Source organism: Panulirus ornatus, chromosome 65 (assembly GCF_036320965.1).
Source record: "Panulirus ornatus isolate Po-2019 chromosome 65, ASM3632096v1, whole genome shotgun sequence".
Taxonomy (NCBI): domain Eukaryota; kingdom Metazoa; phylum Arthropoda; class Malacostraca; order Decapoda; family Palinuridae; genus Panulirus; species Panulirus ornatus.
Window position 1 is genome coordinate 1,284,000 of NC_092288.1, and position 17,198 is coordinate 1,301,197.

Genomic DNA, 17,198 nt, shown 5'->3' on the forward strand with positions numbered 1-17,198 from the left:
GCTATAAAAGTTTTGGCAAAAAAAATTGTCAACTAACGGAAGCTGATATAACTCACGATCAAGAATTAACGGTCGTAACCATCCCTGTGTCTACAAAATGCACAATAAAAAAAGAAAACTCGGTTTTAGGGTATGCATATCTATAGATCTTCGACCTTTATAACATGACGGCATGTAAACAAATTGCTAAAGTAATGCACCCCTAACAAATGTTATAATCAATATAACACTAAAGTAACGAAACAATGCCAACTGTTGCCCGCTAAATCATACAACAATATATTTTGGGAGAACTACACATACCCGATTCTTCCTCCATCATTGCAGATGTAGTTGATTTATTTACGCTTTTTCTTTATTCACTGAAATGTGGTCTGTAATTCTCTTTTCACACTAAAGTATGATAAAAGAATTCCAGATTTCACTAGCAAATACCACAATTCTCATGTTATTTTGTAGTAACGTGCTCAGACCAGTATATTCAGATCAGTATATGTCTTATGGTAAATCTTGTGTGCGATACTGGTCACGTAATATGTGGCATTTATGGATCTGGAGAAAGCACATGATAAGGTTGATAGAGATGCACTGTGGAAGGTGCTACGAATATACAGAGGGAGGAAAGCTATCAGAAGCAGTAAGATTTTATCTACGGAGTCAGGTATTCACGAAGGTTAGAGAGGAGGGCGACTGGTTCTAGAAGGTGGGTCTGTTGCAAGAGTTTGTGATTTCACTATATGGTCGTTTAATGTTTATGGATGAAGAAAATGCAAGGGTCTCGGAGAAAGAAGCATATATGCAGTCTGCTGTTGGGGTTGGTGGAGGTGGGGAGTGAATTGGTTGTTGTTTGCTGATGATACGGCACTGGTGGCAGACTGAAGTTAGAAACTTGAATTCGGGAGACTGAGAGGACAAAACGAGAAAAAATGTGAATATGGTATCAAGGTTACTAGGTTTGGCGGTGAAAAGAGAGATTATGTAGAACGTAAGTTTGAATGGAAATAACTTGCAAGAAGTAAGTGGAATATTTTAGATACCTGCCAGTGGATGTAACAGCAAACAGAACCATGGAAGCTGAAATGAGACATAGGGTGGGTGAAAATGGTAAGGCCTTAGGACGCATTCAGAAATGTGTGGAAAGAGAGATCACTGTCTTTAAAGGCAAAGATGGGTATGTTTGATACTATAGTAGTCCCGCCTGTGCTGTATGAATGCAAAGCGAAGGACCTAAGACAAATATGAAAAGGACAGAGTGATTGTATTGGAAATTATACGTTTGACAGTATATGGCGTAAGAGATTTGAACAAATAAGAAATGACAGGTTAAAAAACAGGAGTGGTAGTATGCATGAAAGAGCTGAAGGTGTGCTGAAATGGTTAGAACACCCGGAAATGAGTGAGAAAAGGATAAAGACAGAAGGGTGATACAGAACGAGGCCATTTTTTTTTCGTATACTTCTGGCGCTAGCTCGGGAAATGGAGAGCATATGTGAAAAACAGAGTCGGCAAAAAAAAGTCTCCCCCCGCCCTTCCCATATATTTTTAAATGAGATACACGGTTAAGGCTTACTGTGGGTACAGGCATATAAACTCAGGGTGAAATACATAAAACATCCTTTCATAACTTGGATACTGTGTACCGTATAAGCTTGATCGTGCTTACACTGCAAGGATATTGGTTCCTTGGTACCTATTTTGTCCAAACCATAGCCACTAAGTTTGTTGGGCTACAAAACAAATATTAGAAAAGTTAAAGATCTTGAGGCTAATATTATTTTGATAAATGATGATGGGAAAGCTAGCACAAATATAACATTTTAACTGTCATAATCAAGAGAAGATTGAATGATAATGCACAGATTACATATCAAAAAATCTTCAAAGTAAATGGTTAGTGTACTATAACAGTTGTTACACAGATCCAAGCACCACATGAATTTAAGGTCAGATTCATTAAGTATGGTTAAATTTCAAGATGAGCTATAAAAAACAATTTTTAAGCAGAGTCTATGTTAGTTTATATACGTGTGCTGTGCGCATGGCGACCCTCATACATCCCGTCACAATATGCAGCCTTCTCTACTCTTGCTGCGTTAAGCTGTAGCAAAGGTATGTTATCGCCATGAAAAAGTGACTGTAAAATACTCAATTCCCTCCTGAAAACGAATTCTTAAGCCAGAAACATTTGTAATTGTGGATGAAGGTGATAATGAGGTGTTTAAATATGACACAACCACGTGAAACTTAAGGTAATATGTATGTAGGAAAGAATGATTTCTTGTCCATGTGACTCGGGTGTGCATATGATAGAGCGTTGTGTCGTTTGAAGTGGTAATTATTTTCTTGTTTATATTAAAGAAAAATTAATTTGTGTTGGAGATTGACAATTATTTCATGTTTGAATTTAAGATAAATGAAACTGGTTTCAATTTTATGTAAATATGGAAAGAATTTTCTGATTTGATGTCGAGGGATTCTTGGCTTTATACTACTTACTTGAGTACTCAGCATTCTAACTCGGATAAACATACATTTATGTTAGCAAGCACACATGTGTTTTATAAATTGGTGGTTTCGTGTGGGTGCATAAAAGTTGAAGGTTCGACCGTAACAATATTGATATACTTAATCACAACAGTTGCTGACATTGTTATAGGCTACCTCTTAATTCAAATTTGATAAGTACATTAGTAACAATTAATCATTGTTGATGCACTCTTCAATATCTATCATTGACGATTTAAAGTTGATATAGAGGGGTTTTCCTAAACATTGAAAAGCATGTAAATCTCTTGAACATGCATGAAGTGGCCACTTCTATATAGGTTTATTATAGCTTTTCCTCTTACGGGTTCTTGTTGCTAATGCAAGGAATGGGTAAAAATGTAGAACAGAGATGCCGGTTTAATAGGTTTGTAATCTTATTTTTTCTCATGGAATATTTGTTGCTATTGTCAGGAATGATACGTGTGGAATTTTGCATTACTATCCTTTCCAATTATTTTTATGATGTGATTTATTATATGATGCTAGGACGCCATCGTCTCTTCGATGTATATCAACTGACTTATATTTCTCTCTTGTGTCTCCCCTGATGAAGTGATTATTACACAAAAGTGCACTTGGAAACTTAACGTCTTTCATTTTCCCCATGGACTCATAGGAATATCTTGATCATGCGTAAGATTGTGATCCTTTCCAATATACATATACCTACACAGATATTACATACACCCATGTGTACATATTCATACTTGCTTGCCTTCATTCATTCCTGTCACTACCCTGTCCCACAGGAAATGTTATCCCCTGCTTCAGCGAGGCAGTGCCAAGAATACAGACAAAAAGGCCCCATTCGTTTGCATTCAGTCTTTAGCTATCATGTGTAATGGACCGAAACCACAGCTCCCTATCCACATCAAGGCCTCGCACACCTTTCCATGGTTTACCTCAGAGGCTTCACATGCCCTGGTTCAGTCCATTGACAGCACATCAACCATGGTATACCACATCGTTACAATTCACTCTTCCTTGCACGCCTCTCCCCCTCCTGTATGTTCAGGCCTCAATCGTTTAAAAATCTTTTTCACTTCATCCTCCCACCCTCAATGTGGTCTCCTGCTTCTCCTTGTTCCCTAGGGACCACCTCTGACATATACCTCTTTGTCAATCTTTCCTCACTCATTCTCTCCATATGTCCAGACCACTTCAGTACTCTCTTCTGCTCTCTCAACCACACTCGTTTGAATTCCACACCTCTCTCTTACCCTTCATTGCTTATTTGATCAAATCACCTCACACCACATATTGTCCTCAGACATTTCATTTTCAACACATCCACCCTCCTCCGTACAACCCTATCTATAGCCCATGCCTTGCAACCGTAAAATATTGTTGAAACTACTATTCCTTCAAACATACCCATTTTAGGTAACATTCTCACCTTCCACAAGGTCATTGCTCCCAGAACCTTTGCCCCCTCCCCCACCCTGTGACTCACTCCTGCTTTCATGGTTCCATCCACTGCTTACTCCACTCCCAGATATCTAACACACTTCAATTCCTCCAACTTTTCTCCTTTCAAACTTACATCCCAGTTAACTTGTCCCTCAACCCTAATAAACTTCATAACCTTGCTCTTATTCACATTCACTCAACTCTCTCCTTTCACACACTTTTCCAAACTCAGTCACCAACCTTTGCAGTTTCTCACGAATCAGCCTCTACTACTAGAGCTGTATCATCGGCAAACAACAACTGACACTTCCCAGGCCCTCTCCTCCACAACAGATTGCATACTTGCCCCTCTCTCCAAAACTCTTGCATTTACCTCCCTAACCACCCTGTCCATAAACAAATTAAACAACCATGGGGGACATCACACACCCCTGCTGCAAACTGACATTCACTGGGAACTAACTGCTGTTTCCCGCGTTAGTGAGGTAGCGCCAGGAAACAGACGAAGATTGGCCCATACACCCGTATGCATATTTACTTATATTTATTTTGCTTTGTCGCTGTCTCCTGCGTTTGCGAGGTAGCACAAGGAAACAGACGAAAGAAATGGCCCAATCCACCCCCATACACATGTATATACATACACGTCCACACACACAAATATACATACCTATACATCTCAATGTACACATATATATACACCCACAGACACATACATATATACCCATGCACACAATTCACACTGTCTGCCTTTATTCATTCCCATCACCACCTCGCCACACATGGAATACCATCCCCCTCCCCCCTCATGTGTGCGAGGTAGCGCTAGGAAAAGACAACAAAGGCCCCATTCGTTCACACTCAGTCTCCAGCTGTCATGCAATAATGCCTGAAACCACAGCTCCCTTCCCACATCCAGGCCCCACACAACTTTCCATGGTTTACCCCAGACGCTTCACATGCCCTGATTCAATCCACTGACAGCACATCAACCCAGGTATACCACATCGATCCAATTCACTCTATTCCTTGCCCGCCTTTCACCCTCCTGCATGTTCAGGCCCCGATCACTCAAAATCTTTTTCACTCCATCTTTCCGCCTCCAATTTGGTCTTCCACTTCTCCTCGTTCCCTCCACCTCCGACACATATATCTTCTTGGTCAATCTTTCCTCACTCACTCACTTCCCACGCATTCCTCATGTGTCGTAGAAGGCGACTAGAGGGGATGGGAGCGGGGGGCCAGAAATCCTCCCCTCCTTGTATTTTTAACTTTTTAACTTTCTAAAAAAAATGGGATATATATATATATATATATATATATATGCACTAAACATATCAACATATACATACAGAGACATAGACATATATACACATCCATATTCATACCAGCTTGCTTTCATCCATTCCTGTCACTACCCCACCCCACAGGAACCTGCATCGCTACCCCCTACTTCAGAGAGGTAGCAGTAGGAAAGCAGACGAAAGAGGCCACATTCTTTCACACATTCTCTATCTCTCATGTGTAATGCATTGAAACCACAGCTCCCTTTCCACATCCAGACCCCACAGACCTTTCCATGGTTTACCCCAAACACTTCATATGCCCTGGTTCAGCCCAGTGACAGCACGCCAACCCCGGTTGTGAGAGGTGGATATTTTCCCCTTTTATTTATTTGTTTTTACCTTATTGCATGAAGTAGGAAAACTTAGCAGAGTCATGGTATTTGTTGAGTTATTTTTATTTATTTATTATTTTTGACAGATGCCGCAGTTCTGCAATGGGAAAATTATTAAGCGTTCTGCTGATCAGCCTGATGAGTTCGAAACATCTATTGGGCAAACCTTGCTTGATTTGGAGTTGAACTCGGAGCTAAAGGCACAGCTTCGGGAGCTTTCCATAACTGGAGCCAAGCAAATTGATGTTGGTGATAAAAAGGTTAGTGTAATTCTTATTGTGTGGAGGTAGTAATTCTGCAAGCCAAATTTCAAATGAATTGTTTCTCTTAAGGAAATGATTCTTGATTATCAAGCTGCTGTAATTGCCTGCCAGTTACACAGTCCCAGATCAACTTGCTCATCCATATAGTTCTTTTGTATGTTTATTATATCAGGTGAACTTTGGGCTACTGGATGCCATGTTCACTTAAATACATCAATAATTTTTGTTTCTTGTATCTTGCTCACCTTTTCTGCCTTTTGTACAGTTTAATTCCTTACAATTTTGTTTATACATGCTTGCCTCTCCCTCCCTAATGAGATACAATCAGCAGCTGAACTTTTGAGGAAAAATTCATTTATTACTCTCATGTTCCTACTTTAATAAAGTGAAGAGTAGGCTTTCCACTTCACCACTTGTGCCATACAGTCACAATTTGCACTGTGCAGTAATAGGGGTAAAATGCACTTGAATACATATTTATGAGTAACTTTAGTATTGATGCATAAACTATCGTCTCGCTTATTTTCTGGTTTATCTTGTCAGCATAATCTTTTTTAAATGATCATAGTAGAGTTCAAAGAATTTGTGACCCCTAGTCGTCAGCATAATGGGTTGCTAAGAATCTCAGGTTCCCACCTGACTGCTGCCAGAGAGGGAGGGCTCAGACAGTAGTAGTACCATCCCCTCCAATGTCCTTTATCTCTCCAATGGACCTGCCTCTTTTCCTGTACACTGTACATATAATTTTATTTTTCTCAGTAATATATATATATATATATATATATATATACATTTCTTACAGTGTATTGCAATTTTTGTGCCTGTGCCATTGTTGCGGGCATTCCAACGTGTACAACAGCGTCTTGTGCGTGAACTTGAAAAGAAATTCAGTGGCAAACATGTTGTTGTGATTGCACAGCGCCGTATCCTGGTGAAGCCCACTCGTAAAATGAAAAACCCTCCAAAGCAAAAGAGACCAAGGAGGTAGGTTATAAATAAAGTTTGCTATAAGGTTCAGATAATCCTGTACTATTACTTGCAATGCCCCAGTGATGTAATAATTAGCAATGCTGGCTACTAGTTGTGATTGCACAGTGCCGTATCTTAGTGAAGCCCACTTGTACGATGAAAAACCCTCCAAAGCAAAAGAGACCAAGGAGGTAAGTACCACATTGTTCCAATTCACTCTATTCCTTGCACACCTTTCACCCTCCTGCATGTTCAGGCCCCGATCACTTAAAATCTTTTTCACTCCATCTTTCCACCTCCAATTTGGTCTCCCACTTCTTGTTCCCTCCACCTCTGACACATATATTCTCTTGGTCAATCTTTCCTCACTCATTCTCTCCATGTGACCAAACCATTTCAAAACACCCTCTTCTGCTCTCTCAACCACACTCTTTTTATTACCACACATCTCTCTTACCCTTTCCTTACTTACACAATCAAACCACCTCACACCACATATTGTCCTCAAACATCTCATTTCCAGCACATTTACCCTCCTCCGCAGAACTCTATCCATAGCCCACGCCTCGTAATCATATAACATTGTTGGAACCACTATTCCTTCAAACATACCCATTTTTGCTTTCCGAGATAATGTTCTCGACTTCCACACATTCTTCAATGCTCCCAGAACTTTCGCCCCCTCCCCCACCCTATGATTTACTTCCGCTTCCATGGTTCCATCTGCTGCCAAATCCACTCCCAGATATCTAAAAGACTTAACTTTCTCCAGTTATTCTCCATTCAAACTTACCTCCCAGTTGACTTGTCCCTCAACCCTACTGTACCTAATAACCTTGCTGTTATTCACATTTACTCTCAGCTTTCTTCTTTCACACACTTTGCCAAACTCAGTCACCAGCTTCTGCAGTTTCTCACATGAATCAGCCACCAGCGCTGTATCATCAGCGAACAACAACTGACTCACTTCCCAAGCTTTCATCCACAACAGACTGCATAGTTACCCCTCTTTCCAAAGCTCTTGCATTCACCTCCCTAACAACCCCATCCATTAACAAATTAAACTACCATGGAGACATCACACACCCCTGCCACAAACCTACATTCACTGAGAACCAATCACTTTCCTCTCTTCCTACATGTACACATGCCTTACATCCTCGATAAAAACTTTTCACTGCTTCTAACAACTTGCCTCCCACACCATATATTCTTAATACGTTCCACACAGCATCTCTATCAACTTCATCATATGCCTTCTCCAGATCCATAAATGCTACATACAAATCTATTTGCTTTTCTAAGTATTTCTCACATACATTCTTCAAAGCAAACACCTGATCCACACATCCTCTACCATTTCTGAAAGCAAACTGCTCTTCCCTAATCTGATGCTCTGTACATGCCTTCACCCTCTCAATCAATACGCTCCCGTATAATTTCCCAGGAATACTCAACAAACTTATACCTCTGTAATTTGAGCACTCACTCTTATCCCCTTTGCCTTTGTACAATGGCACTATTCACGCATTCCGCCAATCCTCAGGCACCTCACCATTAGTTATACATACATTAAATAACCTTACCAACCAGTCAACAATACAGTCACCCCCTTTTTTAATGAATTCCACTACAATACCATCCAAACCCGCTGCCTTGCCAGCTTTCATCTTCCGCAAAGCTTTTACCACCTCTTTTCTGTTTACCAAATCATTTTCCCTAACCCTCTCACTTTGCACACCACCTCGACCAAAACACCCTTTATCTGCCACTCTATCAGCAAACACATTCAACAAACCTTCAAAATACTTACTCCATCTTCTCACATCACCACTACTTGTTATCACCTCCCCATTAGCCCCCTTCACTGAAGTTCCCATTTGTTCCCTTGTCTTACGCACTTTATTTACCTCCTTCCAAAACATCTTTTTATTATCCCTAAAATTTAATGATACTCTCTCACCCCAACTCTCATTTGCCCTCTTTTTCACCTCTTGCACCTTTCTTTTGACCTCCTGCCTCTTTCTTTATACATCTCCCCAGTCATTTGCATTATTTCCCTGCAAAAATCATCCAAATGCCTCTCTTCTCTCGTCCACTAATACTCGTACTTCTTCATCCCACCACTCACTACCCTTGCTAATCTGCCCACCCCCCACGCTTCTCATGCCACAAGCATCTTTTGTGCAAGCCATCACTGCTTCCCTAAATACATCCCATTCCTTCCCGACTCCCCTTACGTCCTTTGTTCTCACCTTTTTCCATTCTGTACTCAGTCTCTCCTGGTACTTCCTCACACAAGTCTCCTTCCCAAGCTCACTTACTCTCACCAGTCTCTTCACCCCAACATTCTCTCTCCTTTTCTGAAAACCTCTACAAATCTTCACCTTCGCCTCCACAAGATAATGATCAGATATCCCACTAGTTGCACCTCTCAGCACATTAGCATCCAAAAGTCTCTCTTTCGCACGCCTATCAATTAACACGTAATCTAATAATGCTCTCTGGTCATCTCTCCTACTTACATATGTATACTTATGTATATCTCTCTTTTTAAACCAGGTATTCCCAATCACCAGTCCTTTTTCAGCACGTAAATCAACAAACTCTTCATCATTTCCATTTACAACACTGAACACCCCATGTACACCAATTATTCCCTCAACTGCCACATTACTCACCTTTGCATTCAAATCACCCATAACTATAACCCGGTCTCGTGCATCAAAACTACTAACACACTCACTCAGCTGCTCCCAAAACACTTGCCTTTCATGATCTTTTTTCTCATGCCCAGGTGCATATGCACCAATAATCACCCATCTCTCTCCATCCACTTCCAATTTTATCCATATCACTCTAGAGTTTACTTTCTTACACTCTATCACATACTCCCACCACTCCTGTTTCAGGAGTAGTGCTACTCCTTCCCTTGCTCTTGTCCTTTCACTAACCCCTGACTTTACTCCCAAGACATTCCCAAACCACTCTTCCCCTTTACCCTTGAGCTTCGTTTCACTCAGAGCCAAAACATCCAGGTTCCTTTCCTCAAACATACTACCTATCTCTCCTTTTTTCTCATCTTGGTTACATCCACACACATTTAGACACCCCAATCTGAGCCTTCGAGGAGGATGAGCACTCCCCGCATGACTCCTTCTGTTTCCCCTTTTAGAAAGTTAAAATACAAGGAGGGGAGGATTTCCAGCCCCACACTCCTGTCCCCTTTAGTTGCCATCTATGACACGTGAGGAATGCTTGGGAAGTATTCTTTCTCCCCATCCCCAGGGATATATAATATAATATTAATAAAGAGAGCATGGTCAAGAGAGCAGAAGAGGGTGTTTTGAAATGGTTTGGTCGCATGGAGAGAATGAGCATGGAAAGATTGACAAGGGGATATATGTGTCAGAGGTGGAGGGAACGAGGATAAGTGGGAGACGAAATTGGAGGTGGAAAGATGGAGTGAAAAAGAATTTGAGTGATCGGGGCCTGAACATGCAGGAGGGTGAAAGGTGTGCAAGGAATATAGTGAATTGGAATGATGTGGTATACCGGGGTCGACGTGCTGTCAATGGATTGAACCAGGGCATGTGAAGCGTCTGGGGTAAACCATGGAAAGTTCTGTGGGGCCTGGATGTGGAAAGGGAGGTGTGGTTTCGGTGCATTATACATGACAGCTAGAGACTGAGTGTGAATGAATGTGGCCTTTGTTGCCTTTTCGTAGCACTACCTCGCGCACATGTGGGGGTAGGGTTGTTGTTATTTCGTGTGTGGTGGGGTGGCGACGGGAAAGAATAAGGACAGACTATGAATTATGTACATGTGTATATATGTATGTCTGTGTGTATATATATGTATATGTTGAGACGTATAGGTATGTATATGTGCGTGTTTGGACATATATGTATATATATGTGTATGTGGGTGGGTTGGGCCATTCTTTTGTTTGTTTCCTTGTGCTACCTCGCTAACGCGGGAGACAGCGACAAAGTATGATGAATAAATTGAATATATATATATATACACATATTTTTACATATTCGCCTTTTCCTGCGTGAGCGAGGTAGCATTAAGAAGAAAGGACTGAGCCTTCAAGGGAGTATCCTGTCTTGGCCCCCTTCTCTGTTCCTTTTTGGAAAATTAAAAATAGGAGGGGAGGATTTCCAGCCCCCCGCTCCCAATATATATATTTTTATAAATGTTCCCTCCACCTCTGACACATATATCTTCTTTGTCAACCTTTCCTCACTCATTCTTTCCAATGTGACCAAACCATTTCAATACGCCCTCTTCTGCTCTCTAAACCACAGTCTTTCTATTACCATACTTCTCTCTTACCCTTTCGCTACTTGATTGATCACACCACATTATGTACTCAAACACTTTATTTCCAACACATCCACCCCCACCGCACTACCCAATCTATAGCCCATGCCTCTCAACCATACCTATTTTTGCTCCGAGATAACATTCTCTTTTTCCACATTATTCATCACTCCCAGAACCTTTTACCATCTCCCCACCACATGACTCATTCTGACTTCCATGGTTCCATTTGCTACCAGGTCTACTCCCAGATATTTAAAACTTCACATCCTCCAATTTTTCTCCATTTAACCTTTCCCTTCCTCCAGTTTTTCTCCATCCTTACATCCCGTCTAACTTAACCCTTAACCCTGCTGGACCTACCTTGCTCTTATTCACATTTACTCTCGACTTTCTCTTTTCACACACACACTTCCGAACTCAACTTCTTCAGTTTCTCACTCAGATCATCTGTTAGTGCTGTATCATTGGAAAACAGCAATTGATGTAATTACTTCCCAGGCCCTCTCATCCCCATCAGGCTGCATACTTGCCCTTCTCTCTAAAATTCTTGCATTTACATCCCTAACCACCTCATCCATAAATGAGGTAAACAACCATGGTGACATCACACCCCTGCTGTAGACTGACTTTCACTGGGAGTCAATCACTATCCTTTTTTCCTACTTGTACACATGCAGTACACCCTTGATAAAAAGTTCTCCCTGCAGTGCCTGACATTGAAGATTTTTGTATGTGCTCAAGATTGTTTCTAATTGGAGTAACCCTTGATGGACAAGATCATGGGGTTGACAGTAGATTTCTTGGTTGCAGGAGTTATCTTTTAGTGCAGCAAGGGTGGCATTGCATTTGTATTAAAAATAATTATTTGAGTTAGTGGTGAGTTCTACATGGTATGCTCCAATATTTGACACTTGGACTCATAAATAAGTATAGATCCATTCCAGGATAGGCCTAATGCTATTAATTTAAGGGCACATTTCACTATTTTGTTAACTTTCCATGCACCTCGAAGCTTTAAACTTTTCACCATATAACTTTCCCAGTAACTATGACGTGGCACAATTTAAAAGACAGGTTTTTCAAGTCCTCCAAAACTCGTAACGGCTTTCCCATGCATCTTTTTCCCTTTTGTAATCCTCTGTATATTTTAATGAAGGCCTGGCCTTGATGTGGACTTTTGTACGTGACGATCCTCCAACATGAAAAATGAAAAGATTCTGATTGGAGGCATAAAGCACTTAGCATATTTATATTTACACTGTAATATCTGGTGGGCAGGTAAAGCTTTATGGGCCATTCTTATGTGGAAATTGCAAATTAATAATGATGACTTTTTTCATGGATGATTTACATGATTACCATTCATTTTCCTCTAAGAAGAACTGAACTTTCTGATATTAGAAGTAATTTGACTGTGTTTACTCCCTTTTAACACACTCTTCATCATCCAGCCGTACCCTGACTTGTGTACATGATGCCATTCTGGAGGATCTTGTTTTCCCTGCGGAGATTGTTGGAAAGAGGATTCGAGTTCGGCTTGATGGCTCCCGGCTAATCAAGGTTCATCTTGACAAAGCGCAGCAAACCAACATTGAACACAAGGTAAATGAGCTCACTACAAAGAATATGGCAAACGTAAATGTGAATTATTTATGGTAAACACTCTTGTGAATTATAAGCATTTTTTATTTAATGTGTATTCCCATTGTATGTAGCTAACTCATTTATAGGATCATTGCAATAAGTCATATATCCAGAGAACTGCACTAGAGTTCAGGTTAAGCTGAGTTTTAAGGTATTGGCTTTGAAATATGTAACCCAATATGTATGTACATGCAGTCAGTTTGAATTGCTGCATATTGAGCCCTTTCCTAAAACACTGAAATATGATTTGGGAGTATCTTGTGCTCAGAATATGATGAAACAAATTGCTGTTGCTGGTATTCTTTTTCATTTCCAGATTCAAATGCTATATAAGAAATCAATCAGATCATCATATTTTGTGTGGATGGGGTAAAAACCACCCTGATGCAGTGGTTGTGTGTTTGTGCAAGAATGTTCAGAAATTTGTAATCCATTTGCTTTTTGCTTTCTGGAAGTAACAAATATGTATGAGATTTAGTTATGCATTACTGTATATATCCCTGGGGATAGGGGAGAAAGAAAACTTCCCACATATTCCCTGTGAGTCATAGAAGGCGACTAAAGGGGGAGGGAGCAGGGTGCTGGAAATCCTCCCCTCCCATTTTTAGTTTTCCAAAAAAGGGAATAGAAGGGGGCCAAGTGAGGATATTTTCTCTTAAGGTTCAGTCCTCTGTTCTTAACGCTACTTCGCTAAGGCGGGAAATTGTGAATATGTATAAAAAAAAAAATTACTGCATATGAGGTACCTTTACAAAGGAATGCTTCTTATGTGGGATTACATGCTGAGTAAGGATTGGGCATGAATATGGCTAGGTGGATTATTGCTGGAAGAGGTTTTTAACCTTTTGTTGGTGTGTTCACGTTACACTAGCACAATAGTCTGCATGTAAAAGGCTCTTTGGAGTCTCTAAAGCTTCTGGCAGACTAGCAAGTAAATTTTGATAAGCCTCTGGATTGTAAGCATTAAAGAAAATGATTTTTCATGCATTTTGTCAGCATTTATTTTATGTACAGGTGCCAAACATAATTCCACCTCAACTAGAGCAAATAGCTCATGGTTATTGCCTGGTTTTTTAAATTTGCTGATCAGAGTAGTTGATAACTGTCCAAGTTTGGCTTTTCAGGGTCAGTTTATGCTTCCTTCAGGATGGCTAGGAGTATGTTTTACTGTGGCTCTGTGATCATGCCTTTGAGTGTTCACTCATCTCTTATGCTAAGATTAGGTTTTGCAACCCCTTGTGTTTAATTTTTGCTTTATATGGGATAGGATCAGGTGCATACAGCCTTTTAGGTCAATCCATACATATCTGCAACCCATGTCTTTTGTGTTGGAGTGAAACATGGATTTACATGTTAATTTTAATTATGTTTTCATTTTGCACAGCAAGTTTTCATTACATAAGGTTAGCCTCTATTCATCTACAACTTCATGCAGTGAACAGGATCACATTTATTATGTTCTGGCATCCTTATCTGAAAAACCTTTTCTCATTGGTTTATGCTTAGTCTGTATTTGATAATGGGTTTCTAGACTTCACCTTTATCATTTGCACTTTTGGGAGATAGACAAGAGAAAGAAATCACGGAAAATTCTTGGGTGTTGAGATAAAAGGAATGGATGTGGGAGTTAGCACTAAATTTGGATGATACAGTTGTGATGTGATAAACTTGACTGGGAGGTGGTCTTCTGTGTGTGTGTGTGTGTATTTATTTATTTATTTATTTTGCTTTGTCGCTGTCTCCCACGTTAGCGAGGTTGCGCAAGGAAACAGACGAAAGAATGGCCCAACCCACCCACATACACATGTATATACATATACGTCCACACACGCACATATACATACCAATACATTTCAAGTATATGTACATATACATTTTTTTTCATGCTATTTGCCATTTCCCGCGTTAGCGAGGTAGCGTTAAGAACAGAGAACTGGGCCTTAGAGGGAATATCCTCACCTGACCCCTTTCTCTGTTCCTTCTTTTGAAAAAAAAAAAATAAAAAAAGAGAGGGGAGGATTTCCAGCCACCCGCTCCCTCCCCTTTTAGTCGCCTTCTACGACACGCAGGGAATACGTGGGAAGTACATATACATATATGCACATATTCATACGTGCTTTTCATCCATTCCCATTGCCACCCTGCCACACACGAAATAGGACCCCCTTTCCCCTGCACGCACACGTGAGGTAGCGCTAGGAAATGACAACAAAGACCACATTCGTTCACACTCAGTCTCTAGCTGTTATGTGTAATGCACCAAAACCACAGCTCCCTTTCCACATCCAGGCCCCACAAAACTTTATGGTTTATCCCAGATGCTTCACGTGCCCTGGTTCAATCCATTGACAGCACATCGAACCCGGTATGCCACATCGTTCCAAATCAGTATTATCAGTGGATTATACTGATCAGTACTAGTATTAGGGAAGCATTTATTTATTAGACTTTTTGCCTGTATTCCTTGAAAAGAAAGCAGGAAAATTGACTGGGATATGTTTACTTCACAACTGTACTTTCAACTTAGCTTTAATAAAGTGTCCCAGCTCAATAGAATTGCTGATAAAGTGCAAGCATTTTGGATTTTGTTTTTAAAGTGACTTTGGAACTAGATGGGATAAAGTTGAGAGGATGGGTTTGAAATTTATGAAAGTTGACTAAAAGTACAGAAACACTGTATCACAATGAGTTTTGTTAGCTGCAAAAGAAAATTGATAATATCTGACATTTAGGACTTTTCTCTGACAGAATCACTGGATATGCACAGATTGCATGAACCACCTTTCTGGAAATCCAGAGCATGTTAATGGGTATTGAGAGTATATACCACTACCAAGCATGTGTATTCCCATTCTCAGTCTCATCTAAGACTTTCTGGATCTCATGATATTTATTTCATCATGTAAACTTGATTTCAGAATGGGATAGGGGGAAGACTTTGACTTAATGATGATCATTTAAGGATGATTTCTGATTGTTTACTCTAAGAAGTTCTGAAGTAAATTTGATTATGAATGAAGGATTGAATCATTAAGCTCAGATAGTAATATTTGGATATGTTTCAGGTTGACACATTTGCAGCCGTCTACAAGAAACTAACTGGGAAGGAGGTAAACTTCGAGTTCCGTGATACTTATTTGTAAGAACTTGAGTAAAGATGTGAAAAAATGTGAAATTTCTTTTCCTAGAATACATTGCCAATAAAATGATAGGGTAAGAAAGACGTGTGGTCATCAGAGAATGATCAAGAGAGTAAAATGATAGGGTAAGAGAGACGTGTGGTCATAAGAAAATGATTAAGAGAGATGAAGAGTACATTGCCAATAAAATGATAGGGTAAGAGAGATGTGTTGTCATAAGAGAATGAATAAGAAAGATGAAGAGAGTGTGCTGAAAAGATTTGGATGTATGGAAAGAATGACTGATGAGAGGTTGACGAAGAGGTATACCAGTATGTGTCTGAAGTCAAGGGTACAGAGAAAAAGGGTAGACTAAATTAGATGGAAGGATGGAGTGAAAAAGATTTTAAATGTTCAGAGCCATACCATGTAGGAGTGTGAAAAATGTGTACAGGATAGAGTTAATTAGAACAATACAGGGGTTGATATGCTACCTTTGGACTGAATCAAGGCGTATGAAGCAGATGGGGGAAAGCACGTAAAGTTATGTGGGGCCTGGTTATGTATAGAGGTCTTTGGTTTCAGTGCCTTACATGACAGCAGAAGAATTGGTTAGCAAGTGGGGGCTTTCCTTCTTTTGTTTGTGATGCAACCTTGCTAACATGGGGAACAAAGAACAAGTATGAAAGAAGGGAAATATTTTGCCAAGCATTTATGTATTGATATAAACAGTAACTGTTTGCTAATATAAAAGTTCTAATTTCCTTGTGGGAGAATATGTGCAATACACATGTAAGATGTAAAATATAGGTGTCTGAAATCACAGCAACAGGAGGGTATATAGATACCCATCGCAAGAGATGATAAAAAAATGTTAGTCTACATAACAGAAAAGGAAGTAGATTAGAAGTAACATTATACACTGGATAAATATACAGTTAATAATGAAGTTACAAGTGATTATAACCGATGTTAAGGGGATCTGCAGTAATGACACTTACATTGGACACAAAATGTAATTATATTTGAGGACTTCATAAGAGAATACGCATAGGTGTGACATGTACAAAGATATTTCGGTATTCAATGATTTTATTGGAAAACCAGGACTGGATCAATATAAGCACTGATTTATGAAGACAGAGAAATGGGGAAGGAAGGCCAACACTACATAGCTCGGGGTACATTTGTACACAAAAATTTGGTGATTGTTAAAGCAGGTATGATTCGGTAGCC

The 17,198-nt window shown here is 40.0% G+C and overlaps 2 protein-coding genes and 1 non-coding gene across 4 annotated transcripts in view; 2 read left to right on the forward strand and 1 right to left on the reverse strand.

The window, feature by feature from the left end:
• The window catches only part of LOC139746597 (ADP-ribosylation factor-like protein 2-binding protein), a 139,082-nt gene that overhangs the window by 9,652 nt on the left and 112,232 nt on the right, over nt 1-17,198 (reverse strand). The window lies entirely within an intron of this gene.
• On the forward strand, nt 1,984-16,060 carry RpS7 (ribosomal protein S7). Of its 2 annotated transcripts, none has more exons than XM_071657997.1 (5): nt 1,984-2,109; nt 5,722-5,895; nt 6,701-6,882; nt 12,651-12,801; nt 15,909-16,060. In XM_071657997.1, exons 2-5 carry the CDS (start codon nt 5,722-5,724, stop codon nt 15,984-15,986), a joined length of 585 nt encoding a protein of 194 aa, XP_071514098.1. In that variant the 5' UTR covers nt 1,984-2,109; the 3' UTR covers nt 15,987-16,060. The 2 variants fall into 2 exon arrangements, with proteins under 2 accessions (XP_071514098.1, XP_071514099.1); XM_071657998.1 differs by having other exon boundaries at nt 2,093-2,249.
• LOC139746672 (small nucleolar RNA SNORD61) lies at nt 12,520-12,589 on the forward strand. Its single transcript, XR_011712190.1, has one exon. It is a non-coding gene; the product is annotated as a small nucleolar RNA SNORD61 (small nucleolar RNA).